The 22,151-nt window shown below is 40.2% G+C and overlaps 1 protein-coding gene across 1 annotated transcript in view; it reads right to left on the bottom strand.

Moving 5' to 3' along the window:
• Positions 1–22,151, bottom strand: part of GLI3 (GLI family zinc finger 3) — a 312,603-nt gene that overhangs the window by 214,126 nt on the left and 76,326 nt on the right. The window contains exon 2 of the mRNA XM_049781861.1: positions 5,271–5,513. Within this exon, the coding sequence (XP_049637818.1) occupies positions 5,271–5,513 (243 nt within the window). The remainder of the gene's footprint in view (positions 1–5,270; positions 5,514–22,151) is intronic.

Raw genomic sequence — 22,151 nt, 5'->3', positions numbered from 1 at the left:
AGGAGACATCGTCTCACCCCTTTGAACAAAAGCAGCAGGGGCCCTATATGGCATAAAACCAAGAAGCCCAGAAACTCCTCACAAGGACCCCAAGCAGTGTGTTTAGAAAACTAGCCTCTTCGTAGTAAAGCAAAAACAGCACATGCTTTCTGTAACTAGGAAGGGAATAAAAGTTAAGTGTCGGCCAGGGAACAGAATGCTTTAACTATTATGTCACCTGCCTTTATAAGTTTATAGAAAAATTAATGCATGACAAGGAGTGGCAGAGGTTAGAAATGTCTGGCTACAGAAGGAGCTGGAGCAGATAAATGTGCTGTGAAATCTCTGGGCAGGAGGTCTTAGCCTGCCTCTGATGCAAACAGTCCTGATCTTCAATTCTTTCCCCTCCCATGCTCTCCCCAATTACAAAGCACCAGCAACCCTGGATCTCCTATCAGCAGCCTGTCAGCAACACCCCATGTCCCATCTCAGCCCTCCAGTTTCAATATCTACTCTCTTCCCTTGATATACAGCCCCCGCAAGCCACCCAGCAGAGAATATCACTACTGAGAATATTACAAACATGAGTTGCAAATGTTTGATGAACTCTTGCTTGCCCTGGCATTCTATTTTCTTTCTCACGACACAAACCTACGTTGAAACCTAAACGATTTGGGATCTTGTCTAATTGTAATTTGAAAAGACACAACGTTGCATACCCGAGTATAATAAAGTCTTGTGTAATAGAAATTTTACAGATGTCCTTCTAAGAAGAAGAAGAAGAAGAAGAAAAAGATTTTCCCTTTTCCGGTCTTACAGGAAGCCTGCCCACACTTTAGAAATACAAAGTTAGTATATATAGAAGCACAAATTAAGCATCTTGGAAAGTCTACATTTTCCAACCACAAAAAAAATGAAGGAATTACTGCTCTGAGTATTCACATACACAGCTACACTGAATTGGAAGAATCTTTTTTCTCCAATAGCCTGGCCAAAAACTCTAAGGAAAAAGAAACACCAAAAATGCTGTTTCCTTTAAACCTCAAGTTACTGAAGATCAAAATGCAAAGATATAGTGCTTTAGGATGGAGACAAGACAAAGAAAAGAGAATCAAAAAAAAAAAAAATCAAATTTTGTCTCTGACATTAAAAATGCACCATGACACATCAATGTCTAAGACTTCCTCCAAAATTAAATAATATAATAGGTCTTATTACAAAATACTGTATTTTCCGGCCTATAAGACAACTTAAAACAAAAAAAGTCAACTGAAAATCGGGGGTCATCTTATATGCCGAGTATATCCCGAAAAATGTTTCAATATGCCGCTAAACAAAAATTGTCTGAATATTGCCACAAAACTAGTTTTCCAACTCGATCCTGTACCAATCACTGCAAGGCTGCTGGGACCACCTCTCTAACTCAGCCAATCCAAGCAGGCTTTTTATGTATGCAAATTAGACAATGTTCTGGACCCAAATCTACACTGTCAAAAGCCTCCTCAGATTGGCCAGAGTCAGAGAGGAAGTCTATTCCAGTAGAACCTTTGGACCTTTGCTTGTTGTGATTGGCTCACTGTGGTACATGAGCACAGGAACACATGCAGCACATGCAGCACAGGAACGTTCTGTTTGATACAGCGAATATAGGCCTAAACCTATGTTTTAACTGCAAAATTAGGGGGTCGTCTTATATGCCAGCAAATACTGTATCTAGAAATAGTCAAGTGATTAAGAAATAAATTCACTGAAAGAGCCCTGATTAAAGTAAATTCCTGTCCTACCTTTGATTCCCTTCTTTCAGACTTGTTTAGGACATCATTAAGATATTTAACATGACAGGGTGATGGGATGGTACAATGGGTATCATGCTTGCCTTATTCATGGCCAATCTTTAGTCAATCAATGGCACCCCATATGCTCTGCCAGGAGTGATTCCCAAGTGCAGAGCTAAAAAAAGCCCTGAGCACCGTTCAGTGTGGCCCAACCCACTATTCCCTCCAAAAACAAGTATTTAACAGGAATAAATATTTTTCCCACCCCATATTTATTGAATTTTATTATTAAACTCAATTCTGACAAAGATTGAAATGTTCAAATTCCTTAAACCTCATTTAAAGGTTTTAGGTACCTAAAACCTTTTACTTATAACAAATATAAAGATGCTCTAGTCAGTGCATTAAGATTTAGTAAGAATCATGTTCATGGGGCCACAACACAGATTCCTGGTCACACCAGTCTTCTTCCTAAGTTTATAATTTCTTAGATTCCTCATCTGTGCTTACAGAAGACAATGACCTCAGGGAGACAAATGAACAGAGTATGGCCAGCACACTAACACAAATATTAGTGGCAACAGGATGATGATGATGATGATGATGATGATGATGATGATAGTGAAACCAATAGAAAAAAGAGGCAGGAGGAGAAGACAGAGTAGTGTAAAACAGAGGAGAGCAACTGCCACAATAATTTTGAGGTATTCACCATGATCCATGAACCTTACTAAAAGATAATAAACTTTAATATTAGCATTGCACAACTTCATTCTCATGAAACACCAAAGAGCAGAGCATCCTATCACTGCCCCAATTCAACCCTTATAAAACTCTCATGCTTCTATTTGGCCACACAGGCTGTTCTCCTGGTTCTGTGCTCAGGATCACTCCCAGCATTACTTCAGGGGAACAAATGCAGTACCAGGAAGTCAAACTGGGATCAATAACATGCAAGGCAAGAGCCCTGCCCCTATGTTACCTCTTTGACACCTAGAAAAGTATTATTTATAAGGGTTGGGGACATATCCATCAGTGTTTGGGGGTTGGATGGAACTACATGGGCTGTATACAGGGCTTATTCCTGGCTCTGTACTTAGGATTCATTCCTGCTGGTGCTCAGGAAAACATATTGGATGTCAGGGATTTTGATCAAACACAAGTCAGCCATGAGTGACTTTAGTGCCATACAACCTTGGAGCCCCTAGAATACTCTTAAAGACATAAAAAGATTTAACTAAATTTACTCACTTGGTCAATATGTAAAAACCCTGAATATTGAATTGAATTCTCTGAGTCTTGAGTCAACTTATGTAATCTCTAGGGCGCCCTACCCTCAATATATAATGTCATGACATCATTTATTTATGACAATTCAATAAGTAGACTGGCGTGGGTGACAAAATACCTTGTGTTATTTGGTTCAAGCTTGTTTATAGTCTTATAAATTATTGTGCAATTCTAGTAGCAATCTGAGCAATACAACAAGAAATACTGAAAAATAACCAATCCATTGGTGCGATGTGTTGGTTTTTCTCTTTGTCACACACAAAGAGTGACAATGAAAGGCTAACAAGTCTCACTGAGAGCTCTCCAGTGTCCTGTGCTACAAAATATTCCTCTGTGCTCAGAAGATGGGCAACAAGCACAAAACATTAAGCAGAGATAAGGGCCCAAAGTGTGCAGAGAACCCCCCTCTCACATGACCAAAAGAATGAACAAGTAAGAATATATGGGTCATGACCAACCTTCAAGCTCAGCAGCAAAGCTTCAGTTAATGGTCATCTGGACACTTTCACTGACAAAATAGAGGCATTTCTCTGTTGTTATTACCAGTGAAAAAAAATCTCAGTACTTACTGGACAAGTGTAATAAATAATAAAGCACACATTTGAAATAGTTTTGTTTTTATAAATAAGGAGCAAAGAAGTCAAGAGAGTATAGCTAGTCATTGAAACACGAAGTTTTTAAGAAATTTAGCATCTCAGGTAATATTAATAAAGGCAGGTGTTTGGTAAAAATTACTCATGTTATCTTCTAAGATAAAAACTTGTAATACTTTTATTTAAAAAAGAATAGAATGTTCTCAAAGAAATGTGCACATTCTCAAAGGAATATATTCAGAGAAAAACCTACCAAGATTTAAAACTCATTTTTTCCTGAAAGCAAAGGCAAATAAAACAAAGTAAACCTTTAATGAGAGAAGAAAGGAAACATACATATAACAACCTCCTTATTTCTGAAGCTGAAAAACAATATTGCTTGTAGTAGCGCTTTGAAAACAAAAAAGCAATAGTCATTTCTGCAAAGGTTTAGAAGAGTCCTCGAAGCTTTTCCTTCCAAGCTCTTGACAACTTTTAAGAATTTTCAGTCCACTAAAAAATAAAGTTAACTTCTACCTTTACCAACAATATCATCTGGCTGGAGGCAGTAGGGGAGCAGTTTCTAAACTATAAGGTGTTCAGCGCTCTTTGATCTATACCCTGATGAGGGAACATTCCCCTCTGCTGCAAAGCAACTAATGAAGAGACTAAATGAGCTTTTATCCTGGGCACTTTCTTGAGTGAAAAAAACATGCACTAATCAGCTGTCCTCACCAATCAGTCATCTGGCTAATGACCTTTTGCCTTAAAACACTAACATTTCTGAATGATGTGGGAAAAGGGAAATACAAACCAGTCCTCCTCTCTGAAGTTCAATGGTTCATCTGGAATTGGATCTGGAAAGGTGAAATGCCAAGTCTGTATCCTGGCAAGGTGATAAATCTGTAATCAAGAGCTGCAAGGTTTGGCACCTCAAAATGAACTTCATTACCACACAATCAAACTATTATTTTAAACTAGAACCAGACCAGATCTTGTATCTCTTTATTTATATTTTGTCTTTAGACATCCAAGCTCAACCTTATATGTTTGTATTTACATTATGTCTTGAAAGAAAGCCATAATTTATTGGTTTTCAAACTCTAAGTTGTTTCTAAAACTTGATTAGTATTGGAAAAGAAACTGCTATTGGAAAGAAACCAACATGCTGGTTAAAGAAAGTAAAACACACAGAAAAATCTTCCATGTTGAAGAATTTAACACTGATTGGTCAAAAGGAGTTGGTTCTCCTTTAACAATTAAGGAAAAAAATCATTTAAAAGGGGAGTAGTTAAAGACTTTTGCTAATTGAGCCCACTTTAATAACTTCCCCCATTAGCCAATTTTCCTCCTGCTCCATTTGGGGGGAGCAAATCTGGTTTTAGTTTCCAGGAGAGATTCATATGGATTAGCCACAGATGGACACCTTCCTGAAGGCCTCAAGTTGCTTCAAGATGGACGGAAATGGATTTCTCTACAATGCAGAATGGACAGGACACAGGAAAAGTAAGAAGAAAAGCAAAAAGTAAATTAAACATTTGCATCCATTGAAACACAAAGGTTCATGTGTACTACACACTACACACACACACACACACACACACACACACAGTCTTGCTCCTGCAAAGATAACCAGGGGATAAGAACCACTTACGATAATGGGGCTCCATGTAACCATTCCTGGGGTCCATGGTGAACACAGCCCCACGATATGGCAGGGATGGCTCAGCCAGGTGTGGCAGGGACCCATGGATTTCCTTCTTGATCAGTGAGGCCCTCTCATCACTGGATGTCGAAGGCTCCTCGCTGATCTTGCTGAGCCCAGGGACATTTTGAGGCTGCATGGTGACCGCGTTCCTTCTCTCTCTGTGATAGGTCTGTCCAGGACTTTCATCCTCTGAAGAGAGAATGGAAAGGGAAGTCTGTTAACTACTGAGAAAGGCAAACAGTCAACAATTACATCCTTTAGCTAAGTCCCCTCCCTCAAAGAAGCCATTCCAACTTGAAAGTAACACCATGAGAGTCTCCAGTCAAAATTGCCTTTCAGAAATGAGAATCCAAAATATAAATCCAATGGCTAGGGGTGTGTGAGGACAAGCCTATTGCACTGAGATGTGGCGTGTCAGGACACCATCATCACCAGCCCAATCTAAACATGCCAAGTAGGCTCAGCAGTCAAACTTGCCAATATCCCCTCAGGATACAGGTCTGCTCTGTGCAATCTGTCATCTAAAAACTACAGAAGTACAGCATTCCTGGATTTGCCACTGAAAGTTGGGCCTCTGCAGCGAGGGAGCATTGCACATCCAAGATGAGACTCTGAGTGATTCAGGGGGGCACTGCGCCTCACTTTTATAGGACATCCGGTAAAAAAAGTGATCCCAGTGTTTTATTTTGTCTTGCTTAAGATACAAAATCTAGGTGGTATTTAAAAGAAAGAAAAGGAACAAAAGTTCACTTGTTATAAAGCTGTCTAGCATGGGAGCCTACAGCCCCTGGGGCATGAGTCGTGCTGGGCCTCAGCAGAAGATATGAATGGAAAGAAGAAAGCAGAGTGAAACTGAAGTCCCAGGTGAGGTGGCAATGTGGGTGGATAAAGCATCAGGGCACGCTCTGGTGGGGTCCAGACAGTGCTGCCTACCAGAAACATTGAAACGAAAGTCCAAAGGAATTATATTCTAGCTCCCTGATTCTGTTCCCTTCCATCTAAAGCTTTTCAGCAGCCACTAATGTTCTCTGCAGATATAACTACATGACCTTCCAGCAATCGATCGGAGAATCTGACACAAAAATTCAACCTAAGTGTAGAGCTGAAGCCTCAAGGAGTGGACTGCTTCATCTGCTGAAATCATACACATACATTAAACTGCATCATTCCAAACAAGCTCTGTAGACTGTGTTTAATCAACAGACTGTCCTGGCAGGTAAGTAAGTGCTGATGAAAACAAGTTGTTCAAGTACTGCTTAAACATCTCACTGAAAACTGTTTCCTATTACTAACTGCATATGTATGATACACTGTTGTATATAAATGAATTCGAAATGCATCTTCTCCTAATATACAAATTAATCTTCAAATTATTCCATACAGCAACTGTATCTGGTTGAGAGTTCCTTAAAAACAGTATGTGCATCAGCAGTTTCACAGTACTGGGTACCAATTCAGAAGAAAATATAAGGATAAATACTGACAAGTGTGAAAATACAAACTAAATGTTGACTGATGACTTGAGCAACTTAAAGCCAAGTAGCAACTTTATTTTTCTCCCTATATCTGAGACTTGAAGGAATACGCAATGTATTTCTTTTTCCAGCCTGGCAAATGACTTGCGAAATAGAACAGACAATGAGATACGTTTTGGTCTTTAGAGTAAACCTGCTGACTAGCACAGGGCATCTGTGGAACACTATTTTACTACTGTTTTATGCATATCCTCCCTCTGAAGCATTGTAATTATCAGCTAAATTATATGTTTCATCTATCAAGTGACTAATAAAAATACTGGTGTAATCTCACATCTCACACATTGATTTTTACCAAAGCAATTGAAATCATGCTTTCAGTCATTTAAAAACAAACTCTAAAAACAATCTTATGTTTTCATTTTCCTCTTTGACTAACACTTCAGGGCACTAGTTCATTAGCAGTAAACTTGCAGGCTATAGCATAAGCATTATGAAAGGGTTTGCTTGACGTAAAAGCCAAAGGGTGTCAAAATACTAAAACTGAACATCAGCGTTATAAAAATTCCTATAACCTACAAATGTTTCCAGCCATATTTTCCACTAATTTGCACTCTGTATGAAACCTTTATTTCAAACTTCAACCTGAAGTGAACTTGCAGCATTGAGGTGTAAATTCTGTAGAATGGACCTTCATTTAGCAAGCCAAAGCCTCCACCAAGGGGGCTGTGACACATAATTAGCTAGCTCTGGGAAAGATGAATAACCAAGCTCTGCTAATGTGTTCCAGGTTTCAAACAGGATTCCCTTGACTTAATCTTCCTAGAAGAAATTAACTTTTCTTCTCTTAAAAAAATGCATCCCTGTAATAGTTTCTTAGAAAATATGCCTTTATGAGGAGCATTCAAATCCAACTTCATGAATAATTGAATAACAGGCAAGTTCGTCTCAGAGCTCTCCCACCTCCCCAACATCCTTGAAAAAGGGCTATGTTGTAAGGGTGGGGGAGAGTGAGAGTGATGTCTTTTCAACGTAATGATTTCTTAATAAAAACTAATATCTTTTACTTTTCAAATGTTTATTTCCAAATAAATGTCAACCCAGATGATACAGATATGAAAATTGAAGCAAGAAGGAAAATAACTTGGTTAAGAAAAAAATGAACCCATCACTAATGGTAAATGCCAGTGCAAACCTATTTTAAATGTGAAACCTTGAATCGAAAGAAGACTTTTACAATGGCCAGTGCTATCACATCTTTTCTTCCCTGCCCTTCCTCTCCAAATAATTCTAGCAGACAAATATTGCATGAAGTTTACCGTTGTACTGTTACTTTTGATGGGCATTCAGATGAAAATTTGATAGGACATAGGATCCGAAATACAAACAGCTACAAAACTTAAAGCACACTTCAGTAAGAAGAGGAACCTTTCCAAACTATATTCCTGCCTGCTCTTATACATTTGGCAAGCACTTCAGCAAGCTAAAAGATGTAAAATGTCTGTTCTTGTACAGCAGAACCGAGTTGTTCAATAAAGTTTGAGAGTCAGTGAGGACAGGCTATGCCATGCCAAATTATTGACAGAAACATACTGCCCACCATGGCAACAAGCAGAAGCCTGCTGCAAAAATGTAAGCAAACAGCCCACTGCTCCAGAAGCATTTGCCAATGAACTCAAACGGCCAAACACAAGATGACTGGTTTGTGCTTCTCTGTGTTTAACAGCTGCAAGGTCTGGGATCAAACAAAAACACAGATTCACTAAGAAGTTTCAAGGCAAATGATTTTAAACATAGTCATCCTAATCCCACTGGTACCTCTTTTTTTCTGTACACCCAATCTGGACTGGAAATGAACTAAGTCCTACCTCCAACCCAGAACTTTGGCAAGCTTCCCATGTTCAATACTGTCCAGCTTTTTCCAAACGAATGCAAAGGCACCCAACTGCAAATCAGGATGTTGGTGCCACATACACCGAAAACTCAGAAGTTGCTTTCCTTGCAAAAGCTGTTTACAATCATGCCTGAAAGCAAGTGATGGTGGTACATGCAGCCGGACTCAATCACATGCCTGTGCTTTGCACACAAACTGTTGTACAGATTCTCACAGAGGTCAAGGGAAAGTTTTCCACCAAAGTTTCTGAGAATTCTTCCAAAATAATCATTAAAAAATAAAAACCACCGTGCACTGCAACACGAACTAGAACACTCACCCCAAAAGAACTGGTACGGAGCTCAGAGGACACGTGCTCCCCCATTTTTAGAATTCATATCAGTTTAACCTGTTTCCCCAAACCCACTGAAGTATCACTACTTCTCTGCTCCCCAAGATATCTGTTGAAGACCCAGCATGCAATGGAACAGGTCATACTCACAACTTGGTCCCCAGACTTTGCTACTTTCTTCAAACTTCTGGTGAGCTTCTCTAGCAGTGTAGACCCTCTAGGAACATTCTCGCTGTCTCCCTGCCTCGCTCTCTCTCCCTCGCTCGCTCCCTCTCCCTGGCAGAACTGCTCCCATTAGAGGAATTAAAAGTAGTTGGAGCCATGCTAAATTTAACAAGCTCATTAGTATTCTCTCCCAGTGCTTCCGAGTGAACTCTCCCTATTGAAGCCACTCTCTCCAGCAGAAGGGTCAGGCGGCTAATCATTAAATCAAACTAATGTCACCCTATCACAATCAACCCGAGAGAAGGAGGGTTTATTATTTCAGTTTATGCTAAATAAACGGTTTTACAAATGGTCTCTAGGCAAGGTCAACAGCAGCTTCAATTACAAGACAAACTTAACAAGAGTTGCTATAAACCAAGTACTCTGTATTGACTTAAGAACGGGCGCAACTCCACGGATTGCCACTAGCAGAGTTTTCCAGGAATGCATATTGTAAAATAAAGCCAGGGGGGTGCTTCTTTCTTTGCCAGAATTTGCGACTGCACAGCGACTCCTCATTCACCTCTCCCTAACCAGCGAGCCGCTCAGCTCGATTCACCCCACACAAAGGCTGGAGCCCAGACCTCAATGGACCGAGTGAAACATGTTCAAAACTAGGCTCTCTATTGTGACTGAATTTCTTAACATCTTTTCAAAAAGCGGAGAATGCCTTGAGGCTAAAGGAAGAAACAGGCTAATGGTGAATTGGGAATTCTGAGCAAATTTCAGAGCCCTTTCCTCCTAGCTTTTGAGGTTGAAAGCAAGCTCTTTCCTTTCAAGTTTCAAAGTCCTTTTTCCTCCCGCAGTGTCACAGAAGGATTTGAAAAGAAGGTAATTGTGCTCACAGTCTCCCTGATCAGAGCTTACGTCCTATTTCTGGTATTTCGGAATACTTCTTGCAATAATAGTGCATATAGCTCAATCCCTTAACCGGCCGGCACTCTGCAATTGCTCATTAAATGAACAATTGTGGGTATAAAATGCCTTTTATGTTCAAGGTCTGGATATAAGATAAGCATTCTAGGACTCTAAATTTGGTTTACTAAGGAAACTCTCCATCATTAAATTACAAAACTGAAGTCAGAATATCAGGCTTTCCCAGAAAAGTGGCACTCAGGTTTCAGAGCCAAAGTGAGGGGCGGTTTAGGGGTGGTGGGTGGGGCGGAGGCAACACAATGTTCAGGGTGGGGAAAAAGACGGGATACTCGGAATTCGGGCCGCATGGGACTCTGAAGAGAAAATAGAATTCCCATGTTTTCTGGTCGGAATATGTGAAGACTTAGGATGATAAAGTAATTTCAAATAGATTAAAATTCAGGTGTGAGATTCAAGCAATATGGTGAAGATTATTCCTCATCACTTTCACCTTTCGAGGCCTACTTAACCAAGAAAAAATTATTCTTTTCACCATAACATGCTCTATAGAACCTCACTGGACCCTCAGGACAACAACCCAAGGTGGCAGTAGGACGAGGTATTAAGTCCCAATTTCTAGATCTGAAACAGGATGCTAAGGAAAGAGCCAAACATTCCTTAGGGAAACCACACAATAGGTCTTTTCCTGGGCATGTATCTGGAATGACACCTGGAGTTTGAATGCACCCCAAATCTTCATACCAGTACCCCAAAAAAGAGAAAAATGTAATGACATTTCAAGGCAGAGACATTTTCAAATTTCCAATAGTCTTCCACTAAATTTTGGTTAGATTTTGTTAATCAGCATAAACCCACTTGTAGGAAGTATCGGATCGTTACAAAGTTCTGGTGAGACATTTGGCAACGAATCTTTGTGCAGTGTGAGACACAGGAGCTTGCTCAGGACTACACTGTGCCCCACCCCACTTTGTGCCCCACCACACTTCAGGGTGCAGCCAATGGCTTCTATGCTGCTGCAGCTTTTAATGGACTTCCCCAACCTGGGGCCATACCTTGTTGGGAACAACAATCAGAGCTCTCCTTGCAAAAAATTGTCTCACTATGTTTGCAAAGAACATTCTTCCATTTCTCTCCCCTCCCCTGTTATCCATTTGTTGAATCTTGTCAGCTTTTATTTCTTTTATTTAGGCTATTTGCATTCTGATGTTCTCTAAATAAAAACCAATGTATCCACGCTCTCCTCCTGTTTTGAAAATTTCCCCAGGAGTTTGCCCAAAGAGAGATTAGAAATGAGAAAAAAAAAAAAGAAGAAAAAGAAGAATCTTAGTGTATTTACAAGCATTGTAAAATTATGCTAGAAAGGAGGAATAAAGTTGAAGTTTTGAGAAACAGCATCTTGCCTCTTTCATTGCAGACTGCAGTTTCTGCTTTAGTCAGGGAATATTCTCTACAATGTCTAGAGCTTAGTTTCCAAAGGCAGCCAGCAAACAATGTCTTCACTAAGAACATTTCTAATGCCCTTGGGGTCAGACATCGCCCTTGTGCAGTAACACATACATCTCGCTTTGACAATGACGGATGATGGAGGGAGTGGCCCAGATGGATCAGGATGGGGACACCCGCTCTGCTGGCAACCTTTAAACCACACTGCGGGGTCTAAGACAAGGGGGCAGCAGCAGGGTGAGAAGCTTGGGACAAATCCAAGTGGCAGCCCTCCTTCAAAGCTTACAGGGTAGCCTTCTCTTCTTGACTTTTTCCTCAGCCTATCAACCCAGAGATGCCAAGGTCAAAGGAGAAAAAGTAATGTCATCCCCCAGAATCATAATAATACCGCCATTGCCTCCACATTCCTAGAGTTCTTTCTGTCAAAAAGAAAGAAAACATCTAGAACAGAGGCATCCAAATTTACTTACAAGTCTCCTGGAAATCTACCTTGTTTAAACAACTAAACAAAAATTGTCCCCCAATGGAAATTCATTTTGGGAAGTGAACACTAGTGAAGGATGGGTGTTGGAACATTGTATGACTAAAACTCAACCATCAACAACTTTCTAACTCTGTATCTCACAATGAATTAGTTGGAAAAATATGCCTTCCAATTACACCTGAAGCTACTCATGGTCCCCAACATTCCAGCACTAGAGTGCTGGTCACATTATGCATCCTATTTACTGGTCACATTATGCATCCTATTTAGCAGTGACCCATGATCAATGGCCCACGTTCCCTGCTCCACAGATGACTTCCTGCACAGAGCTGACCAGTGTTCAACACAAGGTTAAATTCTCATGTCACTTTGAGAGTGTTCAACCACAGGAGACCCATGGCAGAGAAAGCACTAAGCATGTGGAAAAACTAAAACACAAAACCCAAAAGCCTAGAAATGATCTGAAGCCCAATGCAGGCCAGCTCTGAGGGTAGGGAGAGCAAGCAGCCTCCTGCCCTTTTAAAAGAGCTGAGGACTCCACACCTATCTGGAAAACCAGCACTAACAACACTGTCAACCTGTTTGAGCACTTTTCCTCTAACTGTCTCTGAGCCTCAGAACCCTCACAAATCAGTCTCAATCACAACCTCACACCTCTGCAAAAAGAAGCTTTGGAGAAACCAATGTTATGGATGGCAAGGGTGTTTCTTCTGACTCACCCTTGGCTTGGTCCAATATTATCCAGCAGACTGGTGCTTGTAAGTCATACCCAAACCCAACGACACTAGCCAAATTTCAAAGTTCCTGACAAGCACTACAAACATTCTGTACCTGGAGAGGATGGGGGAACGACACAAGACTCTGATGACACCTGCAGACTTGACTGAGATGAAAAGATTGTCCTCAGAGTTCATAAGCTTGCAAACTGTGCCTTGAATGAAGAATTCTAGAATGTCATGGAATGCCTTCTAATAGCCTGCTATTTAGTTGCTAGTTGCTGCTTACACAGAGTGAGTTAATTAGTGACATCAAAGGCAGTACAATAAATTCTCAGGAGAGACCAAATTCTTTTCCTACTGCTTAATAGTGCATTTATTCCTATCTGTGAGGAACAGGCTCATGGCCACTAAAGTATTAGTCTTTTTTTTTTTTTTTTGGAGAAAAGAAGCTTTTAGTCTCTTATAAACAGAGAATGGAGAATCTCTGTCACTCTGCAAATCCAAGTCTTGAGCAGCTAAATTCCAAAATGAGAGCTTCATAGCAGGCAGTTTAATTTAAAGAATAAAATGCCTGTCACCAGGCCAGTATGTCCAGGTTGCTCCTCCACAGAAGTCTTCCACAGGGTCCAGGTCAGACCCTGTAGACCTACCCAGCCAATCTAGCAAGAGGATGGTCCTCCCCATAGAGGAGAGGCCTGTGGAACAGTGCTCTGTGTGGGATCTTTTCTCTGGCAGCACATGCAAGGAATGGTTCCCAGATTTCCACCACCCCCTCCCCAATATAAAAGTTGCCTTTCCTAACCTTACTAGTATTTCCATAATACAGAAATGAAACTTATCTGGCCTCATCTGGTATGTTTATGTTGCATTTTTTTTATTTTGTTTCATTAGACTGTATAATAAGAAAGACTGAACATATGGTGGGATTAAATTTTTAATAAAATTTTACAGGCCATACTTACTCCATTGCAGAAACCAGGCCCTTCTGGACAGCATGTTTAAATATCAAGGCAATATTACTCGAAGAAGTGAGCCGAAGGCTCCACCCCACCATAACATAATCATGGTTCATCTCTGCTGAATTTGCCTCTGGACAAAGGCCAGGTGCTGACCAGGTCAGATTTCTACCACAGACACTCCCTCCAGTCATCATCCACTTTGACCTCAATCATAAAACTGCATCTAAGAGACTTAAATGAAATCACCACCATTTAACTATTCACATTTTGCTATGCAAAAGGCATACTTACTTAAGAAGCCTACTTCTTGCTACTTGGCCACAAGAGCATGCAGTTCTGAAGTTAGTGGCTCAAGGACTCAAGGACAACTAGACCCAAAGCACTTCTCCGTGGTCACAGCCAAGACAGGATAATTTAGTAGCCCAATAAATCTCTTCTCCACTGGCCAACAGGCCATGAGGACATCAGTAACCCTTCCCAGTGAGTCTGGGAATCAGGACACAAGCCTGCTTTCCTATCTTGGTTTTGGTCCAGCTTCCAAGCACATTCAGGACAACCCAAAGTCCTCACACTGAGGGAACTCCTTTTTCTTTTCAAGAAATTCCATAAAAAGCCACCAAGAAAATAAAGAAGAGAGCACATTTATCAGTCTTGTTAAACTATAAGTAATTTTAGTCTCTCTTATCTTCCCATAAATTTCATTTTCTAAAATGTCTATCAAATCAAATCAATTAGCTGTGTGTATCCACCAATGAGAACTGATATTTTTCCTTTGATATTTTCTTTTTTTAAAATATAATTTTTATTTTGAACATAATGGCTTACATATTGTTGACAATAATATTTTAGGTACATATTTACATAAAATCAGGGGAATTTCCATAACCGATTTGTCCTCCCTATACCTCCGTTTTCCTCCTACCTCCCAAATCCTCCTCCCTCACCCCCGGGGCTGCTGGAAAATGTGGTCCCCTCTGTACCTAGTTTACTACTTAGTAGTCTTGCACCTGTTTGGTCTTGGTGCCTCCCTTATTTCCCCCTCTAACTGGGAGGCATCCTTTGATATTTTCTTTATTACTAGGTAGAAAGGGCTTTCACTGGCTTATTAAATCTTATAACTTTATTAGAAAGTAAGAAAACCATGGTATAGGAAAATTAAGATCATTTACATGGTCACAAAGCTGATTGTTAGACACATCTTAGAATGGAACTCCAAAGTCCACACTTCAATATTGGGCTATTATGCTTCCCCACTCAGGGATGAAAAAGATTTAAAAAATCTGAACTTGAATTTTGGCAAATGCCAAATTACAGCATCTCACAACTGCTTGATGCTGCATCTGTAGGATGAGCACAGTATGAAGACAACATAAACCACATGAGAGCATCTGTATTCAAATAAAGATTTATTAGTAGAGGGCCCGGAGAGATAGCACAGTGGTGTTTGCCTTGCAAGCAGCTGGTCCAGGACCAAAAGTGGTTGGTTCGAATCCCGGTGTCCCATATGGTTCCCCGTGCCTGCCAGGAGCTATTTCTGAGCAGACAGCCAGGAGTAACTCCTGAGCACCGCCAGGTGTGGCCCAACCCCCCCCCCCAAAAAAAAGATTTATTAGTAGAACCAGAAACCTGCATTAGGTACAATCTTCACATCTCATTCTAGTACCATTCTAGGACCCGAAGAGATAGCACAGTGGCGTTTGCCTTGCAAGCAGCCGATCCAAGGACCAAAGGTGGTAGATTCGAATCCAGGTGTCCCATATGGTCCCCCGTGCCTGCCAGGAGCTATTTCTGAGCAGACAGCCAGGAGTAACCCCTGAGCACCGCCGGGTGTGGCCCAAAAACCAAAACAAAAACAAAAAAAAAGTACCATTCTAAGTTCGTGAACTGGATAAAATCAAGTCACAAAGCTAGAATGGGCCACAATGGAGTTTTAATACCATCCTATAGAAACATATATAGTTTTCATATGTTGCTTGCACCTAGAAAATAATTAGGACCATTATAGGGAAATTGTGGTCATGTGGGAGACAAGCTGGGAACAGGAGTAGAGGGAAGACAACATTGGTGGTGGGAAAGCCCTTCATTCATTGTCACTATGTACTGTAAATAATTCTGTGTAATGAACTTTAGTCACAATAAAAAAAAAAGTAAAAAAAAAAAGAGTAAACATTAGGAGAATCAACAGAGTACAAGTAAACATTAGGAGAATTGACAGAGTACAGTTATATGTCAGGTATTTTAAATGATTCTACTTCTGGGATTTATAAGAAGGAAAAATTTAGCTTAGAAGATAATAATTTGGGGCTGGAGAGGTGGTGCAGGCCATATCTGCCTTGTGCGCACTAGCCTAGGACAGATCGTGGTTTGATCCCCCGGCATCCTATTTGGTCCCCCAAGTCAGGAGTGATTTCTGAGTGCATAGCCAGGAGTAGCCCCTGAGCATCACCAGGTGTGGCAGAAAAAAACAAAACAAAAATAATAATTTATTCAGAAGAAAGTTCATCACAGTGTTCTTGATAATAGTAACTAAACAAAATGAATGTCCATTGGACTAGAGCAATTGGATTTTGGATAGGGAACTTGCCTTACACGCGGCTGACCTTGCTTTGAGCTTCAGCATCCCATGTGGTCCCATCCCTCAAACCTGCCAGAAGTGATCCCTGAGTGTAGACCCAGGGACAAACCCTTAGCATAAATAGCTGTAGCTGCTCCCTGACCCTCCCCCACAAAAACAAACAAATGTCCCTTATCTTATGAAATGTTAGCATCCTATGCCATTAAAAATAATGCACTCAAGGATTTTAATAAATTTTTCTGAATACCAAGTACTGTTTGCCTGCCTTGCATGCCAACCCTACAATTATAATCTTCACTATACAGGAAACACAGAACTTGAGGCATGTTTGTCCAAGAAAAGACAGGCTGAATGTGACAGAACCTGGATAATTCAGAGTTTACCCACAAGTCTACATGCCTCAAAATCTTTTAAAGGTCCATGTTTCTGAAGAAATAAAATGTGTGAGAAAGAAAACATATTTATTTTTATACAAAACTCCTATGTAAAAGATATGTTTTAGGGGCTCAAAAGAGGACAGAGGACACTGCTCCTGGCTTGAATGCAGTGGATACAAGTTGGATCCCCAGAACCTCATGTGATACCAGAATCCCTCCAGAAATAATCTCTGAACTCCAAGCCAAATGTAAGCCCTGGGCACACAGCTAGGTACAGCCAAAAGACAAAATTAATTAAATAAATAAACTTACAGAAAATGCAATGAAATAGCATAAAAATACTTCTACAAATTATTTTGTTTATATCATTTCAACTATTTTAGAGTACAAAAAAAAGTTAATTTACATTCTATCAGAAATATAACCTTGAGGCCAGAGTGGTAGCACAAGGGGTAAGCCTTGCCCGCGCTAACCTAGGAGAGACTGTGTTTGGATCACCCGGCGTCCCATATGGTCCCCCAAGCCAGGAGCGATTTCTGAGCACATAGCCAGGAGTAACCCCTGAGCATCACAGGGTGTGGCCCAAAAACAAAAAAAAATAAATAAAAGGAAATATAACATTTACAATAATTCTCTACAATGCCCCATAATATATATATATATATATATATATATATATATATATATTTAAATTTTAAAAAGTATCCCAATGGGCTTGAATGATAGTACAGAAGGTATAGAGCTTGCCTTGCATGTAGTCTACCCAGATTCATTTTCTGGCATCCCATATGGTCCATAGAGTACCACTCTGAGCACTGCTGGGTATGGCCCCATAACAAAACTAAATAAAATAATGCCACTGTTTATCTCCTAAAAACTTATTTTTATTTTTTTTATTGTTTGTTTGCTCAGAGCTATACCCAATGATGCTCAAGTCTTGGTTCTGGCTTTGTTTTCAGGAATCACTCCTGGTAGAGCTCAAGAAACCATATGGAATGCTGAAGATTGAACCTTGGTTAACTGCATGCAAGGGAAGTATTTTGTCTTCGGTGCCAACTCTCTGACTCCTGAAATCTTATTTAAAATCTATCCATCTCACTCATTCTTTCAAGCCTGTGTTCTCCCTTGAACATGTATTTCTTTCTGCCTTTTCCACACTGGAAAATGCTATGTTCTTTCTTGAACACATATCTGTCCCTTCTCTCTTTTAATGTCTTTCTAAGTAAATTTTGTTCAATAAAAAACCACCCCCTGCTTCACTAAAACACAAACCTGTGTCATATCAGTCTGAGAGATAGCTTGCTTTGCTTACTGACTTACTGACAAGGTTCAAATCCTGACACGCCATCTGGTCCCCAGAGCCCCACCAAGAGTAACCCCTAAGCACAGAGCCAAAAAAAAAAAAGCCCTGAGCACCACCAAATATGGCCCATAAAACTAAGAGTTTTAAGAATTAAATAAATGAATAAATAAAACTAACACACTTCTCAAATGCCCAATAAGATATTCTTATACAGATGAATAAACTTGGCATTAAAATAAGGCTTTATGGAGATTTTAATGAGTATTTTAAAATACGATTACTTTTTTGCTTTATTTTGAGACCATGCCTGATCATGCTCAGGACTTACTCATGATTTCTTGCCCAGTAATCATTTCAGTCGATGCTGGGTGAGGGGAGGCGAAGGACAATGTATGTGGGTGTCCTGAACTGGGACCAGCTCTGAGCAAGGTGAAGTCTTTACCCCCTGGATCATCTCTCCAGCTTAAATATATGATTAGCTTAATGACTTCCTATCTATCGCAATCATCTTCTAGACAAGTAACACAAATGCTGAGCCTCCTTCTCTTCCCACACTTGGAATCTCAGCTTTCCTCTGCTATCCTATTAGAAATTGTATTAGAAACTCATTTTCTTACCACGGCTGCTGCTTGCCTTTACTGAGCATTTACAAAAGTCCAGGCCATGTGATAAGTACTCCTTGTACATAAACTCCATGGGCCGATCTGCTATGTAGTAGCATCATTCCAGTTGTTTCAATAAAAGTCCCAAAGCTTGATAAATCTGAGTAAGTTGCTTCAAGTTACAAATGATCATATCTGTAAGACTATCTCAACAACTCCTTAAAGGTGTCTGCTGCAGTCTCACTATCTGTATGACATCATTTTGCCTGTCATTTTTGTATATGCATACATTATAAAGTTAGTCTACCCCTTCCTTTAAAGGTAATCAGGAAGGATATTACAAATTAGTCACATGTATTTCACTGCTTTTTTTGGGAGGGTGGGCGGGTTGGGCCATACCTGATGTGCTCAGAAATCTCTCCTGGCTTGGGGGACCAAATGGGACGCCAGGGGATGGAACCACGGTCCGTCCTAGGCTAGCACGAGCAAGGCAGATGCCTTAACTTTTGCGCCACCTCTCAGGCCCCTTCATTACAAATTTTAGCAAGTTATGAAGTGTCTAACATTCTATTCCAGAATGTCTTTAGCTGATGTTACTGAGTCTAAAGTCTAGGATAAATTTAGCATATTGCAGTAGCAAAAGCATCTCTCATTCTCATGCTGAATTAATTTCTTGTCACTATATTTCTCCCCAACCCTATCTTTAGCCTTTCCGTTCCCCACAACTTGTTATCTCTCCATAATATATCCAGATTCTGACTACCAATTTTTCACAGTCACAATTAGCATGGTCTTCTAGGGAAATGTGTTGCTGGCATAGGTTCATAGACAGTCATTTGTGGTCAGACAGATAGCATAGCGGTAGGGTGTTTGCCTTGCATGTGGCAGACCCAGGATGGACCAGGGTTCTATTCATGGCATCCCATATGGTCCCCCAGCCTACTAGGGGCAATTTCTGAGTCCAGAGCCATGAGTAGTCCCTGAATACCACTGGGTGTGGCCCAAAAACCAATCAATCGGTAAATTTTTAAAAAGTCATTTTTTTTTGTTCAACTTAACAATAGTTCTGACAAATAAAGTCAGTCGGCTGTTTGTTTTTTTTTTTAGTTGTATGAGTGTGATATTTTAAATTATTTACAGATATTATTTACAGAAAAATGTGAGAATTTGTGCCTCAAAGAACTTTTGTTAGGATTATGTATTAAAAAAAAAAGACTTTCAGACCTTTTTCTTGTTTCCAGCAACTTTGTTCTGCACTTGCTGGAAAAGCATACTCAAGAGTCAATAAAATCATAGGAGCACCAAGCACAGCCCTTCCACCCAGCAAAAAATAATTACTAAATTATTGAAAATTTTCAAAAGTCTTTTTAAATGAAAACCAAAACCAAACTACTACTTAAAATTTACTATTAGGTATTGTAATGTCTCCTAAAAATGCCAGCTATATTTCCATCCATACAATATTAAAACTAACAAGTGGTTTTTCAATTTATTTTAATGATTGGGTATGCAATGAAAAATATGCAGTGCTTCATTTAGCCAATAAAGCTGAAGAAAAAAATATAAATAATAAACTTACATAGGCCACTTACCAAAAATAAAATAGTTTGATTCAACCTTTTATAGGAGGTGCATGTAGCATTTGAAAGCAAAAATTCCTATAACATAAACCTTCGCTTAAAAATCATTGCCAGAGGCTGGAACCAGAGAAGAATGTTATTTCTTTCCCAATTTATTTTTAATGTTTGGCTATTAATGATATCAACTGCCATGTTGAATAACAGGACAACCTAGTACAATAAAGGTTGGGAATCTTAGGTTCAGAAATTCAGAACTTAGTACGTATGCTGTAATTGCTTCTCTCTCTTTCTCTCCTCTCTCTCTTCTCTCTCTCTCCTCTCTCTCTCCCTCTCTCTCTCTCTGTCTCTCTCACTTTCTCCCTCCCTCCCTCCTTCCCTCCCTCCCCTCTGTTTTTCTCTTCCTGAGTCCTTCAGCAAAGTGAAATTTCTCTGGGCTAGTTCACCCTTATGTAAAAGATGACATCACAAATCTAGTCCACCGCTACTTTATAGAAGTCCTAGAAAATAAAGGACAAAGAAGTGCCCTGAAGCTCTAAGGGAACCTAAGTGTGTGCTTTCACTAGGAACCCAGATGGACAGCTAAAAGGGAATAACCTCTGGTTTCAACCACAAAGAGGATCCAATGCGGAAATGTACTGTAGTAAAGGGGTAGGGATGTGTGTGTCTAGATCATCCTTAACCCCAGACCCAAGGGAGGAGGATAGAAAAGGAAAGACATCAAGGAGAAGGAAAAGTATGAGAAAGGGAATAGGGGAACAGGAAGCAGGGCTTTGGTTATGACAATGATATGGTAGAGTAGTAGAGCTGTATTTCCAAAGTACAAATGCAACAACACTGAAAACATGAGATCTAAGCGGCAAGATCCAAACTTTATCATGTGCCTGCCATGGTAGCAGGCAGAGTGAAGGGGAGATGACTGAGTGTAGTGACACTGGTGATGGGAGTTGAGACTGGTGGTGGAATTGGTGTTAAAATAGTATATGCCTAAAATCCATCAATAACTTTGTAAACCACAATTCTTTAAATTAAAAAAAAATTGAAGGAAAAAATCCAAGTTTATGATCTATGTCTATCCACTGTCTTGATGGGTCTTGGATCACATAATTCAACATCTGCCTTGATTAGGCAAGTAAGCCAACTGGAAATTGTTTTGCGGGGCTGAGTAGGGTCATTTGGGCCACACCACACAGTGCTGTGGAACGATTCCTGTCTCTTAATTTCAGGAATCACTTCTAGCACTGCTGATGAACCAAACAGGTACTAGAGATTAAATTTGGGTCAGCCATATGCAAGGCAAGAAGGCATCTTACCCACTACATTATCTCCTCAATCCCCATATTTGAAATTTATTTCAAAAATACCAATCTTGGGATGGAAAGTTAGCATAGTAGTAGAGTGTTTGCCTTGCACGTGGCTAACCCAGGATGTATCATTTAAATAGCTCTTTTTTTTTTTTTTTGCTTTGTTTTTTTTTTGGGCCACACCTGTTTAATGCTCAGGGGTTACTCCTGGTTAAGCGCTCAGAAATTGCCCCTGGCTTGAGAGGACCATATGGGACGCCTGGGGATCGAACCGTGGTCCTTCTTTGGCTAGCGCTTGCAAGGCAGACACCTTACCTCTAGCACCACCTCGCCGGCCCCAAATAACTCTTATTTTAATTAAGCCAATATATCAACTTCTATTAGAAACGTGCAGATAGAATGCTATGAATGTTTTGCTACAGTAAGAAATGGGGACGTTGGAGCCAGAGAGATAGTACAGTGGCAGGGCATTTACCCTGCACACAGCTGATCCAGGATTGATGGTGGTTCGAATTCCGGTATCCCATATGGTCCCCCGAGCCTGCCAGGAGTGATTTCTGAGTGCAGAGCCAGGAGTAATACCTGAGCACTGCCGGGTGTAGCCCAAAAACCAAACCAAAACAAAACATAACAATCTCTACTGCCTTATTTTAATTAATTGAGACATTTGAGTATTCCCAATAAATTTCATTTATATTTCTCAA

This window comes from Suncus etruscus, chromosome 10, assembly GCF_024139225.1.
Source record: "Suncus etruscus isolate mSunEtr1 chromosome 10, mSunEtr1.pri.cur, whole genome shotgun sequence".
Lineage (NCBI taxonomy): Eukaryota > Metazoa > Chordata > Mammalia > Eulipotyphla > Soricidae > Suncus > Suncus etruscus.
The sequence above is the reverse complement of the archived record's forward strand: the minus strand, read 5'-3'. Positions and strand labels throughout refer to the sequence as shown.